The 20,436-nt window shown below is 44.8% G+C and overlaps 1 protein-coding gene across 1 annotated transcript in view; it reads right to left on the bottom strand.

Moving 5' to 3' along the window:
* Positions 1-20,436, bottom strand: part of ATP1B1 (ATPase Na+/K+ transporting subunit beta 1) — a 35,312-nt gene that overhangs the window by 14,337 nt on the left and 539 nt on the right. The window contains exon 2 of the mRNA XM_044441562.1: positions 14,750-14,878. Within this exon, the coding sequence (XP_044297497.1) occupies positions 14,750-14,878 (129 nt within the window). The remainder of the gene's footprint in view (positions 1-14,749; positions 14,879-20,436) is intronic.

The raw sequence follows: 20,436 nt of genomic DNA, 5'->3' as shown, positions 1-20,436 counted from the left end.
TGTTTGCTCTCCCATGACTTTCAGGTCAAGATGTAATTGAATTACATGGTGCAAGTTTAATATTGACATTGAAAGTAATGGGAGATGAAGTTCATGCTGCTCCTTTCACTGCTTCTCCCACACAGTGTGTTCATTAAGGCATAATTTCTTTTCCAATTTGGCACATCCACTTTAGAGTGAAAAGATGGAGGATGGGGGATGTTATATGGAAAGCCAACTCAGACAATAGGTAGTTTACCCTGGGTGCAGAAGTTCTCTGTATTCTTCCTCCAGTGCCCGTGAATCCATAAAGTTTAACACATCATCTAGGAATGCATACTATGCATACATATATGCATGTATGTATACTAAGTCATGAAGCACACAAAAGGGATCTAACCTATGAATAAAATTCTAATTGAGGTGAACTGAGATGAGCTGTAGGCCTTCAAGGACATCACAACTCTCTTGTGTGTATTGCAGAATGATGTTCTGCACTGATTCAGTTCAGACATTACTGAGCTGCAATGGTGGCAACACTTTATTTTTTTCCCCTTCAAAAAGTTTAAGAGAAGACATACCAGGTAAATCACTCAGCTGGTCAACTGACTCCAGAATTTTCCTGATGTGGGCCTACAGGCGTGAAGATGGCAGACACAAGTGGAACTTCTCTCTGCAGTGTGCTTGGTTTCATGTTATTCCTAGAAGTGCTCTAAGTTATCTTCCACTGCTCTTTCATCTGGGTGTGTGTGTGGTGGTTGGTGGGGGAGAGAGATAATTATTGAGAGAGGAGCTGTTCAGGAGAAGCTCAGTTCAATATCCAGCATCTCCATGCAGGCCTGGGAAAGAGTCCTGAGCTGTATTTTACTTACTGTGGAAACAAAAGTGCTGTTTGTCTCCACAGCTTCCTTGAAGATTAAACAGAAATCTTTCATTAAGACTTATGATATAATTCGACATGCAAAGTTGTGCATTGTTCCTTCTGTTTTTACCCTCCACAGGTTTGTGTTACATGCCCTTCTCATCCAAAATAAATAAATGCTTCCTGGCTCTTCCTAAAGGGCAAACAAGAATAACTCCTTCCAGCAGCCCTGCCCTCACTAGTAACCTTAGACCGATAATGCCATGTGGGACAGGAAAGAGGAGGAGTAAAGTAGCCAAAGGCAGCCTGTGAAAGAATTCAGGAAATAAACGTGCCAGTAACTCTCACACAAAGGTAAGCCAAGTGAGCAGCTTCTTAGACTCCTATTTGGGACACTGCAGCTTCAGCTCACTGGATTTGCTGGGATTCTGAGAGCTGATCTGTAGAGAAAAGGCATGTGGTACAGTGCTTTCCCGTATTAAAAGTGGTTCCTGCACATGGGAAAGCTACCATGTTAGGACAGAGGGATCTAGTGTAGCCTTGCCTTTGATGTGAGCAGAGATGTGGCAACCTGGAAATAGCCAGGAAAAAAAATAGGAAAAGCCAGGAAAGAAGAGAACACATTTTCTCCATGGATTTTTCAGTCAATCTGGGGGAAAGCAGGTTTTCCCAAAATATTTCTGGGTTCTTGCTACAGGTTCTCCAGACCTTCAGATCTCTAGTCATGGCAGCTCTTATGAACACATGCTGCAATAAGAAACCCTCAGTGGGCTGTCACTGGGGTTCCCATCCGTGTTGCCCATCTTTCCAGTGGTTCCAGGAACCTTCTGAGTCATCAACCAAGCTGAGTGGAAAGTTTCCAGTGTGCTACTAAACTTCTAAATTAGGAGATTACAATAAGTGACAAGCATGAATGATTTGTTGCAAGTAAAGTGTGCAGATACAGAGTAATCTCAAGCCCCTTTATGGATAAAATAGACTGGTTTAACCTGATCATAATAAGACAAATATAATTCTTATATAGATATTAATATGCCTTTCTCTTTCTCTCTAGCATTGTTAGGCTGCCTTTCCAGGGATGGTCTCCTCAAGCCAGTGCATGATGATGAAAACCATTGAACTGAACCAACATAGGACCACTAAACTTGTAAAATACAAAAACTCAAAAATAAGCAACAACCTTTAAAATATAAAACAGTCTCCAGAAAATAATTGTTGCAAACCCCAGCAATAAACTACGAGCAGTAAATTGGCAGCATAACCAATAAAAAACACCTGTTAAAAACTATTTGGAACAGATAAGTCTTCAAAGCCTATTTGAATGCCAAGACTGTTCCAACCACCGAGTCCTTGGGAGGGAATTCCACATAGCTGGGGCACTGAAAAAGCCCTGCTCGTGTTAGCTTCTATGACCTTAGATATAAGCCACCAAGAGGGCATCTGATGTTGATCTGCAGGTACAGGGGGATTCATACAGGCACAAGCCATATTTCAAATAAGCATGCTCAAAGAGTTGAGGACTTTAGAGCACAAAGCCAGAATCTTGAACTGGGCCTGGAAATGTACTGGTAAACAATGCAGCTAGTACAGAGTGGGGTTAACACATCCCTTTAAGGTAGCCCGAGAAGTTTAAGATCATTCAGCAATTAATAACCATCGCTCATGGTACGTAGCCTGGAGGTTGTCACATCTGGAGGGTTCAGAAGAATGTGTTACTGACAAAAATGGATTCTTGTGAATTATAACAGCAGGTGAATGTCCCAGTGTGCATCTCCCCCAGTCTGGGCCCTCCAGATGTTTCGAACTACAAACTCATCATCCCCAGATATTGGATACTCTGTCTGGGCCTGATGAGAGTTTTAGTTCAAAGCATCTGGAAGTTGGGGGAGGTTGCTGGAATTTAAATGGATAGCTACCATTGGGACATAATGGTTTGTGACTAGCTTAAAGTAATTTGTTATTCCATCCCATGGAAGCCAACAGAATTAGTTCATCTGATTAATTCCCATAGCTTTTATTTATTCATTAAAATATTTATACCCTGCCTTTCCTTTAAAATGCTCAGGTGGCTTATAGCCATACAATGCATCAGAACAGGTCCCCATCCAACACTAGGTTGAGTGGTTTTTCCCACAGGAGCCAGGAGCACTCTATGGAGCCAATTAAAGGTCACAATTTGTTTTGAGACACAGAGAGGTGTACGATTCTGCCAAGTTAATAAAACAGGGATTAACACCATGATGGGCACACTGAATAGGCAGTGAGACCAGGCTGGGCTCCAGACCTTTGAGGCTGGGACCCCAACAACCAGCAGCACTGCGGCTCCTCTGCCGCCAGCCTCAGGCTCCCTTCCGTGCAGCAGGTTTGCCAGGCAGAAGCGCTGTAATTCCTGACAAGCTGAGAGGTGAAGCCACCACATCTGCCTGTCAGTGCAAGGGGGAGGAGGTGCCAGGGTGTCCTGCCTTGGTGCATGAGCTCTTGCAAACTGTGTGCTGACCCAGGGCATAAAAGAGGACATGGCATGCTCCCTAGGACAAAGTACCAAACCATAAAAACCCATTGCTCACAGCTGAACAGGCTACTAGGAGTTAATTCTGTAGCCAGTTTTGAGGCGCTTCAGTAAGAAAGACACAGAAGACATTCTGAACTGATATTCAGAATAGTGTAAACCATGAGCTCCATCCAGGGCAGGTGTGTGTGGGAAAGCCATTGAAGCTGGCTTAACAGCAACAGCCTGTTTTTACTTTAAAGCAGAGAGTCACTACTATATCTGAGCTTTGAACAGGCTATGCCCATGGCAACATCTCCCAGTGAAGTGAGGGTGGCCACAATTCCTAACTAGCCCATACCTAAGTTTGCTGGACTGCAGCCATGTTTAATAGAAGTTCATATCGAAATCACCAATAGCAGTTTCCTCGAGTAGAAGTCTAAAGAAATAAATAACTTCCTTAGACTATTGTAAGAAGTCAGTGGTCTATGAGTCAAGGAACTGAGGGGGACTCCATTCACATACACATTCCAGTACTGAGGACACTCTCTCGCTGTGTCTGTTTCCCAAAAACTCAGCCACAGAGCTGAGTGTGATGAATGACCTGACATAATGCAGCGTGAGATATGAAGAGCCACAGGCAGTGTGGATCGCCTGCCCAGCCACTGCCAACACGCTCCCAGGCTCCACAGCCCATCCACAAGTCCCACCAAAGCAGCTTTGCCACAGCAACTTACACATTTTAATTGGTGCAGCACTTCAGGCACTCTCTGGGACCACCTCAGCCCACATTTGCCATGCTTTGAGGAAGTGGTTCTGTTGCAAAGCATGGCACTGAGGAGCAAGATGGCCCCAGAGATCCTGGGAATCCTCGCACTGTCGCCACTAATTCACCTGCAACAGCTATCTAAAAGGGTGAGGAGGGGAAACACCAGCAGGCCCCGTGTAGGTTTTGGTATGTCTAAATTTAGCAACAAAAAATCCACACATAAAATTGCTGCAATGTATACATGGATTCCTGGTGTATCTGTATAGTAAGCTACCTTCCATGAATGAAATATGTAGGGTTAGGAGACTCAAAACCAGATGATTCAGTAGGTTTATCATGATAGGCCAGTGTAGTCCACCTTTCATTATGACATGAATATCCAAGGGTACTCACATTGAAATTCAAAACTAAAATAGGGGCCAAAGAAACAGAAGCATCAGGTGAAGACTGTGATGGAAGAATTCTGTTTCAAATGCTGGTGCATGAGTAGATTGAAGTTCTGTACAGAAAGCTCACCAAAGTGATTGGTGCAACCCAAAGCCAACATAACTTCCATATTCACCAAATAAGTGCTTCCTCCCTCCCTGCTGGTTGTGCTTTTTCCAAGGAAACCCACTACAGCCTGTGTGCAGTCCGCCTTGCTAGATAGTCTTTTGTTCAAGCAACCTGCACCTCTGTCTTTGAGGCAATTAAGAAATCTATGACAATTCTTGGGGCCTTGTCTGCGACTGGACAACAGGACAGGGTGAATAAGGTGGAGGGAGACTGCCCAGTCAGAAAACACAGCCAAACCACTAGGGGAAGGAGACCCTGACCCTGTGTGTGTTTTTTCTCAGGTCCCCCTTCCTGCCCCAGTTTTCCTTCCAAGCTCCAAATCAACATGAGAAAGACACGTTTCTCAGTAGCACAGACCACAGAGGTTTTCAAGCAATAATAGTCTTATCCAGGCAGGTTACGGGTTATGGGTTATAGGTCTGAGTCCCACAGATAAGAAACGACTAGAGTCCATAAGGTGGTGGGTTTGAATCCTATCAAGGAAAGATGGGCACGGGGTCCCAGGTGGTGGGTTGGAGTCCTCCACAGTCACCAGCTGTCATCTTGCCCAAGCCAGCATAGCAGAAGAGGAAAGTTGCCTTGGTAAAAAGACCAAGATCAAAGCAAAGCAAAAAGGTTTTAATACCCCACCCCTACATAGACACCCTCCGGGTACATGGATGATAATTATGATCCTGAGACATGCAAATGGCTTAATTGTGTGGATTTAAAAAGGAGTGGGGGAGAGGCTCTGTTACAGATTCTTGGAAAAGGTTGAAGAAACAGAAAGATGGTGCACCTACGAGCTGCTTTAGAAAGTGTAGGATTTGTTGTGAACCAAGGACAGTAGGATGCTCACTTTAATTAGTATTTTAAAAAGAAAAGCTGAAAACAAAGTCAGGTCTTCGCAAAATAGGAAATTAAAGAAAGAATTAGCAAAAGTGAAAAATTCTGAGAAGAAAGACATCTCAATGCCTCCTGCTCTTCCTTGACAAGGGAGGAAATCACCAGCTGATTTTAATTGTGTTGCCCTAAAAGACCCACTTGATGCTCCCCCTCCATATCTTATACATCCAAACCCACAAGAAGGGGTAGCAGCTGCCATGGGCCCAACAGCACTGCCACTTCCCTTTAAACTTGCCCCCTTAAATACAAGGTCAGGACAAAAGCAATGAAATATCACCCCAGTGCCTTTAAGGCAGATAGTAGACGTTTACCAACTTAATTGAGCAGACATAAATCAGCTCATGAGGCAAATTCTAAAATAAATGACTAGGCAGAAGGCAAAAGAAGAAATGAGAAAAGATGTGATTCCCTACAGGATCACCTCAATATGCAAGATAGTTTCAGAACAATGTGCTATCTGCCAGCAGCCAAGGTAAGAAAAGTGGTAAATCAAGAGAGACATCCACCCCTAAGGGCCCATTTTTAAGGCTGTAGACTGATTTCATGCAAAAGTCAAAATGTATGGATTCAGAAAGTTCTAGTAACTGAGGGCGTATTTTCTAATCGAGCAAAGCAAAGACTCTTAACAGACGCAAAGAAATTGATAAAGGGCCTGTCAATCTTCGCAGTGACAGAAGGCACACATTTAACTAGCCAGTGGTAGCCCAGCTCATGACATCAAACAGCACTTCCATCTGTTGGTGCGGGCAGTAGAGAAACATAATGGCATCCTGAAAGAATAAAATGGAACTTGTGTGCAGAAAGGTTAAAATGGTTAGATACATCACCTCTAGTCCTCTTGAAATTCTCACAGAATGACCTACAAGGACAGCAGCCTCACCACCAATTGTGCCAGACTTAAGCCTGTTAGATGAACAAGTAAGTGATCATTACATTCAGTTGATAAAAGCAATCTCAAGGCTTTCTTCCTAGAGCCAGCTGCCAAAGACAGAAAAACCTTGTCTACAACCAGGAGACTGGATAAGTGTTCTAAAGAACAACAGACTGTAGCCCAGGCGTAAGGGTTCCTGGCACTTCCACAGCTGTTGGGGTTGCAGATCTAGAATCTTGGATTCATGCCTCTCACTGCAAGAGAAACCTAGTCCAGACAGAGAATGCTCTCAAATGGAGTGATGCAGGCCACCTGGCCCAGAAGCAGACATGAGAAGCAGTGGCTGCAGGAGGGACATAGGAAGCCCCAAGAGATCTCTATAGCTTTGGCCTCAAGGTAAGCTGCTGTGCCTCATTACTTCTGCGGGAAGTTAGCAAAAGAAGAAAAGGCTCAAGAGACTGTCAGCAGAACAGACCCTTAACTCTCTAGTCTTTCCTATTAGTTTCCTTTATATCTTGCACTTCTGTACAAGCTCAGTTACCTTCTTGATAATGTCAGTATTGTGTTCCTTTTTTTGCTTCAATGGCACTTATGCAGTTACTGAAGACCTTCCTGTGAAGTACCAATACACCTGCATCTACTGAAAATTAAGCAATGCAGTTAATACACAGTGCTTAGCCAAAGCAATTGTTTGTATGCACAGAGATGCCTCAGTATACAGGATAAGAGATCCTGCTGGTTCCTGTCACACTGCTACTACACAACGTGACCCAGGTGAGGAAGCAGGCATTATTTGGTGACATGTTTCCAGTTTTCTCTGTCTAGCAAACAGTCCGGAGACCGTGCATGTTTCAAAATCTGTACCAATGCAGAACCAATTGTACCAATGCAGTCAATGTGTGAATGTAAATTACATTTACTTATAATAGTAAATGGAGCACAATGTGAAGGCTTTTGCACATTTTCACACTTGTCAACTGTAGTAGAAGTTACCAAGTGCTGCTCTGTGGAAGTACCCCTATGAAGATAAGAGTGACTGTCTCCCAAATGGGACCAGGGCAAACAGCAGGGCAGCATTCTGTGACTTGGAGTATAGCACATTTTTATGGCTCTCGGAAGTGCTGCCCTTACGGCCTTGGAAAGCTATTGCTTTATCTGATGCCACGAGGCATACAAAGTCCTACCCTTAGATTGGTATAGAGCCCGCAATGAAAGACGGTTACTACCTTGAATGAGGATACTCCAAGGACTCCCCAGAGGCAGGCAAAAAAAAAAAAAAAAAAACGAGAAGAAACAGAAGAGACTTGGAGCAGTCCAAAGCAAATTTTAAAAGCAAGTGGAAAAACCCGTTGACTGAATGGCAGCTGGCAAGATGCACATTTGTTGGAATATTACCCAGAACTGGCACACAATGTTTAGGGAAGTATGTCTTAAGACTAAAGGCGATCATTGAAATAATGGTAGTTGAACTGAAAACAATCCACTGAAGAGGCAGGAAGTGTGATTTCTATCCTAGTCAACACCCAAAAGCAAACCAGACAAATAGTAATCCAAAACAAGATAACATTTTGCTTGCCACAGAAGGTGCAGTAGTAATTGGCCAAGAATGTTCCATTTATGTTAACAACTCCTTTCAAGTAAAAAAGCCCAAGTAAATGATACCATGCCAAAAAGGGTAGGGATGTGGCTTATATGCCATAAGTCACCTCCATGGATTGCTTAATTGGTTTCTTTCCAAAAGTGGCTGGGTACATAACCTAGTGAACTGTGTAAGCATGAAGTTGTTCACATTTGGGTGTATATATGTTGTAATTTGCCTAAGGAAAAAATGGTCCAGTGTTGTACTTCCCAAATGGTCCAAACAGCTCAGTGACAGCTGAACAAATTATTAGCATTGCACCTTTTCCCTCTTGTGGGATATCTAAGGCAGCTTACACAGCAAATTTTACTCACACAACAACAACCCTGTGAAGTAGGTTAGGCTGAGAGTCTGTGACTGGCCCAAAGTGACTCATTGAGTTTCATGGCAGAGTAGGAACTGGAACATGGATCTCCTGGGTCCCCAGTCCAACATTTTAACCACCAAATCACATTAGCTCTCAAATAAAGCAACAGATGGAACAACAAGAAGAAAATGGCAAAGTGAAGAAGTATGGGAAATTACACAGACCTCAGTAAATAAGTTGGCGTGTGTCTAAGAGGAAAATATGATGGAAAAATTCCATTTTAAAGTGGAACATGCATAGATTAAGGCTGTGTAAAGAAAGCTTTCCAGGGTATGCCAGATGAGAGAAAGAGGTGGGGATAAGAGACTTGATTGGTGTGACCCAAAGTCTACTTACTTGACTAAATAAAGGTGCTCCATTTTCCCCACCCACCACTAGTTGTGCTCTTTCAAGGGAACCCACTGCAGTGCTCAGGTACTCTACCTTACCGGATAAAGCCTTTCCTGCACCTTTGTCTTAAGGCAATTCAGAAATTCACTACAAGATTTGTTTTCTCATCTCAGACACCTCTGTTTTTAGTGCTCTGAGCCACTGTTCACATGCTCTATATTGTGTTCCTTAATTGCTTATATTCTTTTCATTGCTGTCCATGCTTGTTGCAGAGCATGCTGTTCTGCAAATAATTTTATGTCCAATACTGTGGTTTTAGCTGGATGTTATCATTTGATACTATAAGCCTGCAGGGAGCTACGTTATTGTGCAGCTTTGTATGAGTACGTCTCTTTGTCATCCTGCTGGCCACTGACACTGATGGACACGCCACACAATGGGCCTGATCCACATGATCAGTGGCGGGAAAGTAATGCAGTTTTCCACGGGCGAGTGCAGTCTCACAGAGGAAAAGGCTACCTTGAGAGGATTCCAACCCTAATGGTGGTCTTTAAGTAATTTTAAGGAGATTTCTAGGTAGAAACGTGTTTCGGCAGCTTCCAAGCACAGAGTATTGTCACTTGCCAAACAAGCGTTTTAGCCACAGTGCCATTTTCTACAGAGGCCAACACAGTTCAAGAACAGGCTTCTCCTGACTTTTCTGCTGGAGCCCTTTGACATTCCTCAGCTGCTCATTCATACAGTCACTGTGTCCTCATCACTTGATAAAGGAGCAGAGGCCACGGTCCCCCCAGTGGGCACATTTACAGTGCTGGCAGCCTGCAAAACACGCGGAGCGGAATGGCTGAGGGCACGTACATGGCTGCAGGAGTGAGGCTATGCAGATCACCACCGGGAAGCTCTTGAAGTTACGACTGGCGTCAATAACCAGATAGGCAACTCTAAAACATGCAGCAGGTGCACAGTCTCTGATTCAGGCATTAAACATGAGCAGGATGGGCCACTCATGCATCCTTCTGTTGCCTCATGCTGCACCGCCCAATAAGATTCAAGGAGACCAAATGTGTTTTGCAGCTGAATTCTAATCTACTAATCTAATCTACTAAAAAGGCAGATTCAGGTATCTCATAACCACCTCCATTTTCTGCTTTCCCTAACCCATATTTGTATTATCACTTCATCATCATGTGGAGTATTTTTAGACAGTGTATGCATACTGTACATGTGAAAGAGAGTGTCTTGCTTCATGTAAGTGATTGTAAAGGAAAGGATCATAGAGTTGGAAGGAACTTTGGTATTTCACTGAACGGGGGTTGGATTAAATGAACTCCAGAGAAAGAGCTGTTCAAACTTTGCTTGAACACCTCCACCAGAGGATACGCCACCACCAAGGCAGTCTCTCTCACCATCAAGCAGCTCTTGTTTTCCCTAATGTTTAACTGAAATCTGCATTTCTGCTTTCTCCACAGATAGGTGCTAGTTCTGCCCTCTACAGCAACAGCAAACACATCTGCTCAATTGTCTGCTTAACAGGCCTTCAAACCATTATATTTAGCTGCTTCTCCAGGCTCTTTGCATGCAGCCAGAGTTCAATAGGTACCGGTGTTCTTTAACTCAGCATTTCTTAGATTACAACATATTGCTTCATAAGTGGCCAGTCTGAGGACAGATGCTATTCCATTCACTGACTAACTTTTCCATCCATGGAAATAGCTGCTTAAATAATTTTTTATGTATCTAAATTTAAATATGAAGGATATTGGGAAAATGTAAAGATAGCCTTCACTTTTGTTAGGATGATAAATTGATGATTTGTAAAGCTGACATCAGTACACATTGCCCTCTTTTGTTCTTGTAAATATCTTCTTAGTTAATGAAAAGAGTAGTGCCTAATCAACTGCAGTTTTGAATTTAGGTGGAGAAAGACTTGTATAATAGGAATTGTGTATAAGAGCAAAAGAAATCACACAAGATTTTACATCTTAGTTCACGTTCACACCGAATTGAAGAATGCAAAGTTTCCTGGCAGTTACCTGAGATCACAAGGAAAACAGATATTAGTACTGCTGAGATGCAAAGAGTCACTATTGAAATAGACAAGCACAACTAGGTTTTCCCAAAACAATGTTTTTAACAGGAAACTAAAGAGTCATCAAATTTATCCTGCAGGCTTCAGGAAAGTTGTAATTTTTTTGTATAAAAGGCTCCAGGCAGTATGTGTTCTATGAGGCAAAGGTAATCCAGAATAATGAAAGAAATTTTAAAATAGGAGAACATTTGGTAATTCTAGGTACTGACAAAAATCTAGCAGTGTGACACGTGGCACCAATGTATCACACCATCACTTAAGGTATTCCTGTATAATTTTTAATGCACATGTTGTGTGTTCCAGAATTCCATATAATGTATTCTGCCATTGGTCATTTTTAATGCCTACATTTATATGACACCCTAGCCAGATGTCTATTAGTATACAATGGCCCCTGGGGGGAAGAAACACACAGGACCCTTGGTGTTATCCATCAAGAGAGACTAGGTGACTCCACGTCAGGAATGTAGCCCAAAACTTCTGGAAATCTACTTTCTGTTCACATATACTCTAGAGAAGCCTTCCCCACCCTAGTGCTATCCAAGTATTCTGGACTTCACTTCCCAACTTCATTAACATGCATCCATGTTGTCTGGTTCTGATGGAAGCTGGAGTTCACAACGTCTAGAAGGCACCAAGCCGAGCAAGAAATTTCCAGATTCCAGCCAAGAGTTAGTAGTGGACAGTTAATTAAGCCATGTACAAGTGGCCAAACCAATTTATTTCCTGCTACAGTCAGACTGTGTCCAGCTACAGTGGCATAAATATACAATATTTTCAACCTACGTTCCAAGTTTCATCCTTGATTCATCCTATGTTCCAAGTTTCATCCCTTAATTTAAAATGAGGCCAGCCAACAGAGGAATGTGGTGGTTGAACTGGACTTCAAGCCAGACGTACAGGCTTGCTGTGAATGTAGCTGCAGCAGCAACCAACTCATCCAGCAGAATTGTGTGGGAACCATTTAAGACTACATTATTGACAAAGGCTTCTGAATTCTCCCACAGGCAGCAGGAAGGATACAAGCAGCATCAAGCAGCCTCAGGGTCACCTGTAATGTGGAAAAGCTGGTGCAGAAAGGCTCCTCCCCTGCCACTCCCTGCTGGTTCTTCCCAGCTGCTAGGACCAGATAAAACAACAGGGGCTGGGAGGAATGAATAGCACAGCTGTTGAATCACCAAATAATCCTGCTGGTTCACCAATGTATATGGACCAGTCTGTTTCTCTTTGCATTGTGGATTCATGGTGAGCAAGTGTTTGCAGAAGTAAAATGCTGAGTCCAGTCACAGCGATGAGAGGACCATGACCAGGCCACACTGATTTTCCTATGTTGGCCAAATGCCAACAAAGCATTTAAAAGCCAAGGTACCCTTGATGGGAAAGCAATCCTTCCATTTCACGGATTGATTCCCTCTACAGCATGGCCACCACAGTCGACAATGCAGTTCTGTGTAAAGATGACTCATCAAATTCAACTGATATCCAAGAAAACCCACTTCGGTTTACAGCCCCAGCTGCAAAAGGCAGGCGTTAAGTGGTCCAGTGACTAGCCTGAGGTGAAGAACAAGATGGTACCTGCCTGAATCTGCCTCCAGGAGCAGACTGGATCAGCTGTTGGACCTGATTTCAACACTGGTGAAGGGGCAGCGCCTTCCACCTCATCCAAGGGCTTCCAGGTGGCTTAGGGAGCACAGGGCAGGCTGCATGGAACACACAGATCTGTCCTCCAACAAGCAGGAGGCTATTGGCACTACCCATCATCTGCCCTGATTATTTGCACTGGTTAGTCACATGAGCACAGACCTTAAATACTCCAGCTGGACACTTCGGTTGGCATGTGTCATGGGTGGCTGAAAGGACATTGCATTGTGCAGCAATACATTTTGTACCCTGGAATGAAACCAAAGCCTTGCACCAAGTCTTCTTTATATGAAACATTGTGTTTCTCTAAAATAGTTATTTGAACTGTAGCTTTTGAGTTTCTTAAACTCAGCAGCTGGCTGCAGATTTAGTCATACAGAGAAGACTCCTTCAAATCAATGGCTACAAGTTAATCATGAGTAACCTAAGTCCTATTGATGGGTTAACCCTAAGTATGACTAAATCTGGATCCATCCCACTGCCACCATCTTCCCCTCATATACTTTCTGTCTTATTTTGAAGGACTGGACTTAGCCATATACACACAGGGCTGTTTTTGTAGGTGACAGTAGTTAAAGCCCCTCAGCAATTCCACTCCTGAGAGGGCAAACCTGTTTGTGCTGCTGTTCTGTCATGTATCCTCCTATTGCACCCTGCTGTCTTCAGGTTCAGTGCAATACACTGTCCTGTTGCCAGTACGATTCAAAGCCAGTCACTTGGGTTCAGTATGTAGTTGTTCTTTGCCGCCGACAACAAAATATCTTGGGCCAGTCCTGTATATATCACCATTCTCCCTGATAATGCTTTCCTCAGTACTTAAACATTATGTTACTCCCTGCCTTAACCAACATGTACACAAGATTTAGTTCCTAGCTCCTTGCAAAAAGGTGGTAACCAGACCACTCCTGAAGAAACGCAGTCTGGATCCAGAACAGATAAGCCATTATAAAGATGCCCTTCTCTCAGACCCAACATGCAGCATTGGACCCAGAGAAATAATTTTTCCATGTATGTCCCCAATTTGGTGGCCTACATATATTGTTGGACTTCAACTCTCATCAGACCTAGCCAATGTGGTCAACAGTCAAGAATACTGGAAACTGCAGCCTAAAACATCTAGAAGACGCCAGCTTGAGAAAAGCTGCTCTGGGATGACCAGATGTCAAAAGACAGCAAGGCAATTGCATCTTTAACAATGGTGCAGGAGGGAAATTTTAGTAGAGACAGCCAGGCAGAAGAAAAGCTGCACCTCCTGGAATCCCCAAAGCCACACAATTATTATGGAGACAAAAGCCCTTGTTCTTCTCTCTAACTGATGGTTCTGGTTTCATCAGAAGTTAAATGGCAACCACAAAAATGATCTTACTGGGGTGACCTACATAGGATGGGAATGGGCCTGTTTTGTTCACAACCAATCAGACCAACAGATGCACTGGACTGTGTCACCAATTGACCAATTGACCTGAGAGAAGTATCCAAAGTAGCACTATATATGGTCCTAAAAAAACAATTAAGCATTTGGCTGAAGGGAGGGAGGAGGCCCTCCAGGTCTGTAAAGATCGAAGACTACAGGAATAGAGCATCATTCTACTCGAGGCATGATGGACTACTGCTCTCAGAACACCCCAAGGCAGCACAGCCTTGGTAGTCCAAGACATCTGGAAGGTACCAGATTGAGGGAGTCTGGCCTAGAGTATAGGATATCAATGCCTGTGCTCAGATTCCATCAATTCCACTTGGCTCACTGAATAGCCTTGGGCAAAGCTATCAGTCTAGCCCAGCTTTCCTTCTCCTGGTATCCTCCAGATGATTGGTCTACAACTCCCATTGTTTCAGCCACCATGGATGCTGTCTGGGAATGATGGGAGTTTCATTCCAACATATCTAGGACTTCAAGTGGGGGAAGGCTGAGCAAAGCTGTTATTCTGAATTCTTTGAATGAACAGCAAGGTAGGAAGGTGACAGTCAATAGTACAGAACTGGAGTGTTTATTCAGCTGGCAATATGATAGGAGATGTCATATTCCCTTGTGTGTTACACCTGGCTAGTAAATTGACTCCCTAATCTCAGAAGGTCTGAGGTAATAAAGAAGGCCAGACGATTTGGAAAGAGGCATTCAAAAGTTCTAACTCTAGAACCAATGACAGTCAAGAGGCAAAAAGGCCTTAGTTCTCATTCTGTCTGTTTCTCTCTCTCGTGTGTGTGTGTGTGTGTGTGTGGTGCGGATAGGGAGGAGGTGGGCTGACCAGCCCCTCCATTGGTCCTTGTTGTTACCTGGGGGTGCAACTCGGTCCTGATACTTGGGCTGGAATTCGCTGATGGTGAGCAGCATGACTTGAATGGTCCCAATGAAGATGCCTGCCAGGCAGCCGTAGAAGATCACATAGAAGAGGAGGATCTTAACTGTGACGAGAGAGAACAAGGACAAATAGCTGATAATGCAGGAGAAGGATATGTAGGCATGCAGCAGGTTCTCAACATTACCAACACAGGTCACCTCAGAACAGAGATTAATGCCACTGGAATCAAAGAAACGGTGCTCAAGGAACGACACTGGGTGATGGATGGGTTTTTAAAATTAATTTTGTCTGCATTTTGCGGATTGTCAGGCATTTTTTGTTCTGCCATCCCTTCACTGATGGAATGGGATTGATTTTTACAGAAATGTGATTTGTTCTCAAATGTGCACTTGCATTAATGCACATTTCTAAATGAACAAAATTGTGCAAGTCCCACCCCCCAAGATGTAATAAACCATTTAGTAATTCCATGGAATTAATGTGACACAGAAAAAGCCAATCCACTGTAGAGTTTGCAAGTCAGATTTATAGATTTGAATCTGATTCAGATTTCTCCAGCATCCCTAGCAATGCAGCTCCCAAAATTAGCAGAAAATGCAGATGTCGGAAGGATGCTTGTTCAAAGGCTGTGAGCGAGGGCAGCTTTTCAGAGTCCATCCCCCACCCCACCTCCCAGCACATTATTTCATTCTGTTGAAATTAATGGTCTTCCTTTAAAAAAGGGATTCAACAAATTCATGGTGAAGAGGTCTGTACAGTATCAGTGGTTATCAACTGTGATAAATATGTGGCGCCTCCAATCCCAGAGACAACCTACCCTCTGAACACTGCTGTGGCGCTGCTGGGGACACGCGGTCCTGCTTGTAGCGGTATCAGGACAAACCTTGCTGCAAATAGCATGCTGGCCTAGAAGGATTTGCTTAAATTCACCGGGGCGCCTCTTCAAAGCCAGTTCGCCCATTACCCCAGGTTCACTCCTAATGCTTAACTCGGGTGGTGAGTCCCAAAATAACTATGTACAGCCAGAATGGGGCCACTGGGAAACAAGGAGGCACAAGCAAGCCCAGGGAGATGCCAGATGTGCACCATTACGTGCACATAACTACCTTGAAGGGGACATATATTCACCTAGTGAGGACTGGGCATATTCAGTGGGTACAAAATATAAGGCAACAGATGAAAAAGAAAATCACAACCAGGGGGCTGTGGAAGGAGAGTGAAATCCAAAGATGCCGTGCAGCCTGGGCTCACATGGATGCAATGCTGGCACTTATTAATAGGGTTCTCCCACCCACAGCCTTCCCCCGCCTCCGATATTACTGCCATTCCTCATAGTGCCTGGGGGGCTAGCTGATTAATTTTACCAGCAACTATTGTTCCCTATTGTAATGCAATTTTTTTCAGTCTTGAATTAAAAGACATTGGCTTTAGAAAGGACCTCTTCCTGGTGGAAATGAAAATTGCCAGAAGTGGTTTGTTGCTATGGCTCATCACAGCTGGCTAGCTTTCTGGACTCTTGGCAGTGTGCTTACTGGGACTGTCAGGATGAGTGCCTGCACTTCGAAGTGTACAAGTACATTACGATTTGGAAGGACGGAACTCTGAGCAGGAGCTCTCTATTTAGGAGAGCCATTTTGTTGCAGGACTCAGTTGCACAGGCTCCCAGTGAGTTAGGACATGGGAATGACCCCTACTTCATCCACTCCTTGCTTTCTTGTAGACCACCAGCTGTGAGTTTTTGGGAATTACACCTGTATCTAAGGCAGCATGACAATGCAATGCCTTTCCCAGCTTAGTGCCTTCCAGGTGTAATATAGCCTATCTCAATCCAGTAGCCTCTAGGCTGGGGATGCTGGGAGTTGTAGTCTAGCACATCTGGACAGCAGGCTGCTCTAATACACCTTTGAGGAACACCATGCATTGCACACCTCCAGGGTTTAAATGTCCTTCTCGCCAGCATATATTTGAACTCTGTAGCACTATATGACTACAGACCTGCTTTTATGTGGGATATTAAGAAACTCATCCAGTACGAGTCACACATTCTTGTTACAGAGTTGTAATCAGCAGGATTAATACAGAAATTACATAAGTGATTAAAAGCATGGTGGTTATTTGAGGAAGGGGGTAAAAATTAAAACTTTTATTTATTAATGGGCCTGTTCCAAAGAAATGCTCAGCCTTTGAAAATCTGGTTGCATCGGTCACTGGTTTACAGGGATTAGCTCTACTGATTAGCCACTGGGTAACACATTGTACTGGGCATCACAGGGCAGCCCTACCAAATGGCAGTGCCACCTCATGCCTGGTTCTGCTATATTAAAAAGACCACAGCAACACAGCATGTAAAAATGAGGAGGTCTGACCACAAATTGCGTTGTAAAGGTGGTGACTTTTAGAGTAAATGTTCATGTGGGGCAGTGAAAGGGAGTAGGCTCCAATATGGAAAACTTTTTTTTCCTCTGATAACGTGCCACTCAGAGAGGGAGGGGAGGGGAGGGGAGGGGAGGGGAGGGGAAGCACAGAGACCAGTAGCAACAACAATTCTGGCACTCTCAGGGTTAACACACTCTTTAGTAACCAGGCAGCAGAAGGCAAATAGCTGTGACGTCTGAGAGATTTGGGCATTTTTTCCAGAGGACAGTCATAGCGGGGCTGCTGCAACGAGCCAAAGAAGAAACCTGATGACAGCAAGGTGGAGTGTGTGCTTTAAAGAAAATAGGTTTGTTTTTTAACAGAAATCAGAAGAGCTCATGAGAGTGATAGGACACGACTGTAACCCAGCCTTCCACTACGATGTTAATAGTAACTCTCAGCCTGACAGTACTCAGTGTTCCTTACATTACAGCAATAACACATTCTAGTGAATGTAGGATATACTCTCAATATTTTCAGTGCAACAAAATGACCTCCTTTCTGATCCCCTCCTGGTCTGGTTGCTCTTAGAAAGACTTCATTGTCATTTCCCTGCCCTCCTCTGCAGTCTCACACCAATCTAGTGCCCTCAGGATGCACTGGATTACAGCTCTCCTCATCCTCATGCAGCATGCCAGTGCTGGCTACAGTGGATGGGGATTGTAGTCCAGTGCATCTGGAAGGCACCAGGTTGGCAGAAAGCAGCTGCACAGCCTCTTAAGAAGCAGTTTTGGTTTTGTGCCCATTTTGCAACCCCAGAGAGGCTCATGGTGCCACACACCTTCTGACAGATTCCAGGTTATCTGGCATCAATTGTCTGTTTGGCATTCATTCCATTTGCACCTGTCATGTAGATTCTAACCAAGGATCAAAACCCAGAAGCTCCGGATGTGTCACTTCCAATGGGACATTGGCTGGATTCAACCCAGAGATGGTGCAAGACCAGATACTATAATCTAGCAGCTCTTTCTAGCTGAGTAAGAAAAAGATCTTGTACTAATCTGTGAATCATTCGAAAATGTACCTCAACCCCTCTCCCTCTCCCACACACCCCTAAATTCTATTTCTAATGCTAGCTCTTACTAAATAAAGCCATTCTTCTTCATGATGAACAATATTTTTCTTTCTCTCCCCTTAGAGCCCTTTGTTGCCCTGACCTCAGTATCATGGATGTTTCTAAATTTGCACAAAGAATTTAGAAGGGAATGGAAAGTTCTAGATAAGAGGCCTGCTCCTCCAATGCAAGGATCTACAGGGAGACTCAAGGCAGCTTGTTCAAACCCCAGCAGAGGGAGGAGGAGACTCAAGGGCAACCTACCCTTTCCTTCAAGGGCAGCCCAGAGCTAATGTGCTCTTGCAGAAGGCCTTGGTCCTCCAGAACACCATCCCCACAGTGTATTATCAGACTTTTCCCACCTTTAACATGAAAAAAGGATGAGGAAATAAAAATGCATTAAGGGCTTATTGGCTGCAGAAGAAGAGTCTATGAAAAAGAGAGATCAGGCAGGCTGACAGTCAATGGCACTGTTCTGAAGATCCACACTGTCTTACAAAGATTCATCCCTGAAAAATAATCCATTGGCCACTCAAATACTGTAAGACCATGTGAGAACAATTGTGCAGGGAGAAACAACTGGACAGGAGGTGCAGGAAAATCTTTGGTGTCCTTTGAATTTGTGCAATGCAGAGTCAGTGTGATGACCCTGGAAAATGGGCCTTGGTCATGGAGTCAGGGAGACGCCTGGCCAAGGCAAGCAAGTCAGGTGAGGGTATCAACAGTGAGAAAAGGGTTTTTTGTGTGTAAATGATGTATGTGCATGCTCTGAACCTCAGTCCAAATCAACTTAGGTATAGTTGCTAGGAGACAAGGGCCTTCAAGGGCTTTATTTCTAAACCTCCCTTGCTTCTTTCCCACCTGACCTTTCTTTCTCTCTCTCTCTCTCTCTGCAGCTCACTTGGGCCTGCCCCAGATGAAGGTGTGTGTTAATGTGGACAAGAATAAAAGAAGGTTCCAAGGAGCTGGTAGCCCACCCGTAGGTGAGTCCCTCTCTTCTAGCTCACGGGCACCTTAGGTGGCAGACCTTCAGCCTCTCCTGCAATTGCAACCGAGAAATCTTCCATTACCTCTTAGCTGGGAAGGTGTCACCTTGACTAACCTTGAGCGGTGATGCATTATTAACCCTTTTGGGTTGACAGAGGCTGGGAAGGCAACCCGAACACCAGCCTCCTTTTCTGTCCCCATAAACTGTTTCCCGGCTCGTTGTGGCCATTTCAGAGAAGAAAAGGTGGCGGTGGGGGGGAGCTACAGGCGCCAAACGCACACACGCGCGCTCGCACCTCCTCACACGCAGCGTGTGTCCCCCACCCTCGCCGTGGTGCCCTTTCCGATCGACATGAAAGCAGCCGCAGTGACTGCTCTCCTGGTGGGGAGCAGGGGAAGGCTGGGGGCGATCCGGCTCCCCCTCTGCCCCCCCCCACTCTCCCTTACCCGCAGTCACGATTCCTGCCTTCTCTTAACTACACATCAATGCCCTTCAGCACGACCTTTGCGGGCGGAAAAGGGAAAGAAATCCAAGGGGTTCTTTCTAGCTCGCAGAGGCAACAGGCAGTAGCGGAGCGACAGAAAAGTCCACGCACAGCCGGGACTGTCTAGACAATTGGAGTAGCCCAGAAAAGCAAGCAAGTAAACCGGTGAGCCTTGGCAACGCCGAGGCGCTTCTCCGAAAGGTAATCAATGAGATCCAGTTTTTGCCTTCTCCCTCCCTCTCTCTCTACCTCGCACACGCATAGACACACACGCGAATCCCACACACACTACCGGGAAAACCCTCAGTCAGTCACTTCGTAGGTGCCGCTGACACGGTCGAAAAATCTCACTCGCCGACGCAAGATCGCTCGACGTCCCGTTTTCCCACTCATACCCGGTTATAATACTCCACACGTTTGCTTTTTCTTTCCCTTTCTTCCTTCACCAAAGCTCCCGAGGCGGAAGCATGGTGCATATTTTAAATCTGGCAGCAGGAGGAAGAGGTCAAAAGCGAACGAGAAAGCAAGCCGGGAGGAGCAGCTTGCATCGAAGGCGACTGCGGCGAGGGGCTCTTCAGCAAGGCGGCTTTCGGAGAGGCCCCGGAGGCGCGACCGTCGCCTCCCGCAAGCCACTGACCCCAGCCTCCTCCTCGAGCCCGGTGCCCTCCAGATACGTCGGCCGGCACATCTGGAGGGCGCCCGGCTGGGTCGCCTCCACCG

This window comes from Varanus komodoensis, unplaced genomic scaffold, assembly GCF_004798865.1.
Source record: "Varanus komodoensis strain SLA01 unplaced genomic scaffold, ASM479886v1 scaffold4, whole genome shotgun sequence".
Taxonomy (NCBI): Eukaryota; Metazoa; Chordata; class Lepidosauria; order Squamata; family Varanidae; genus Varanus; species Varanus komodoensis.
The sequence above is the reverse complement of the archived record's forward strand: the minus strand, read 5'-3'. Positions and strand labels throughout refer to the sequence as shown.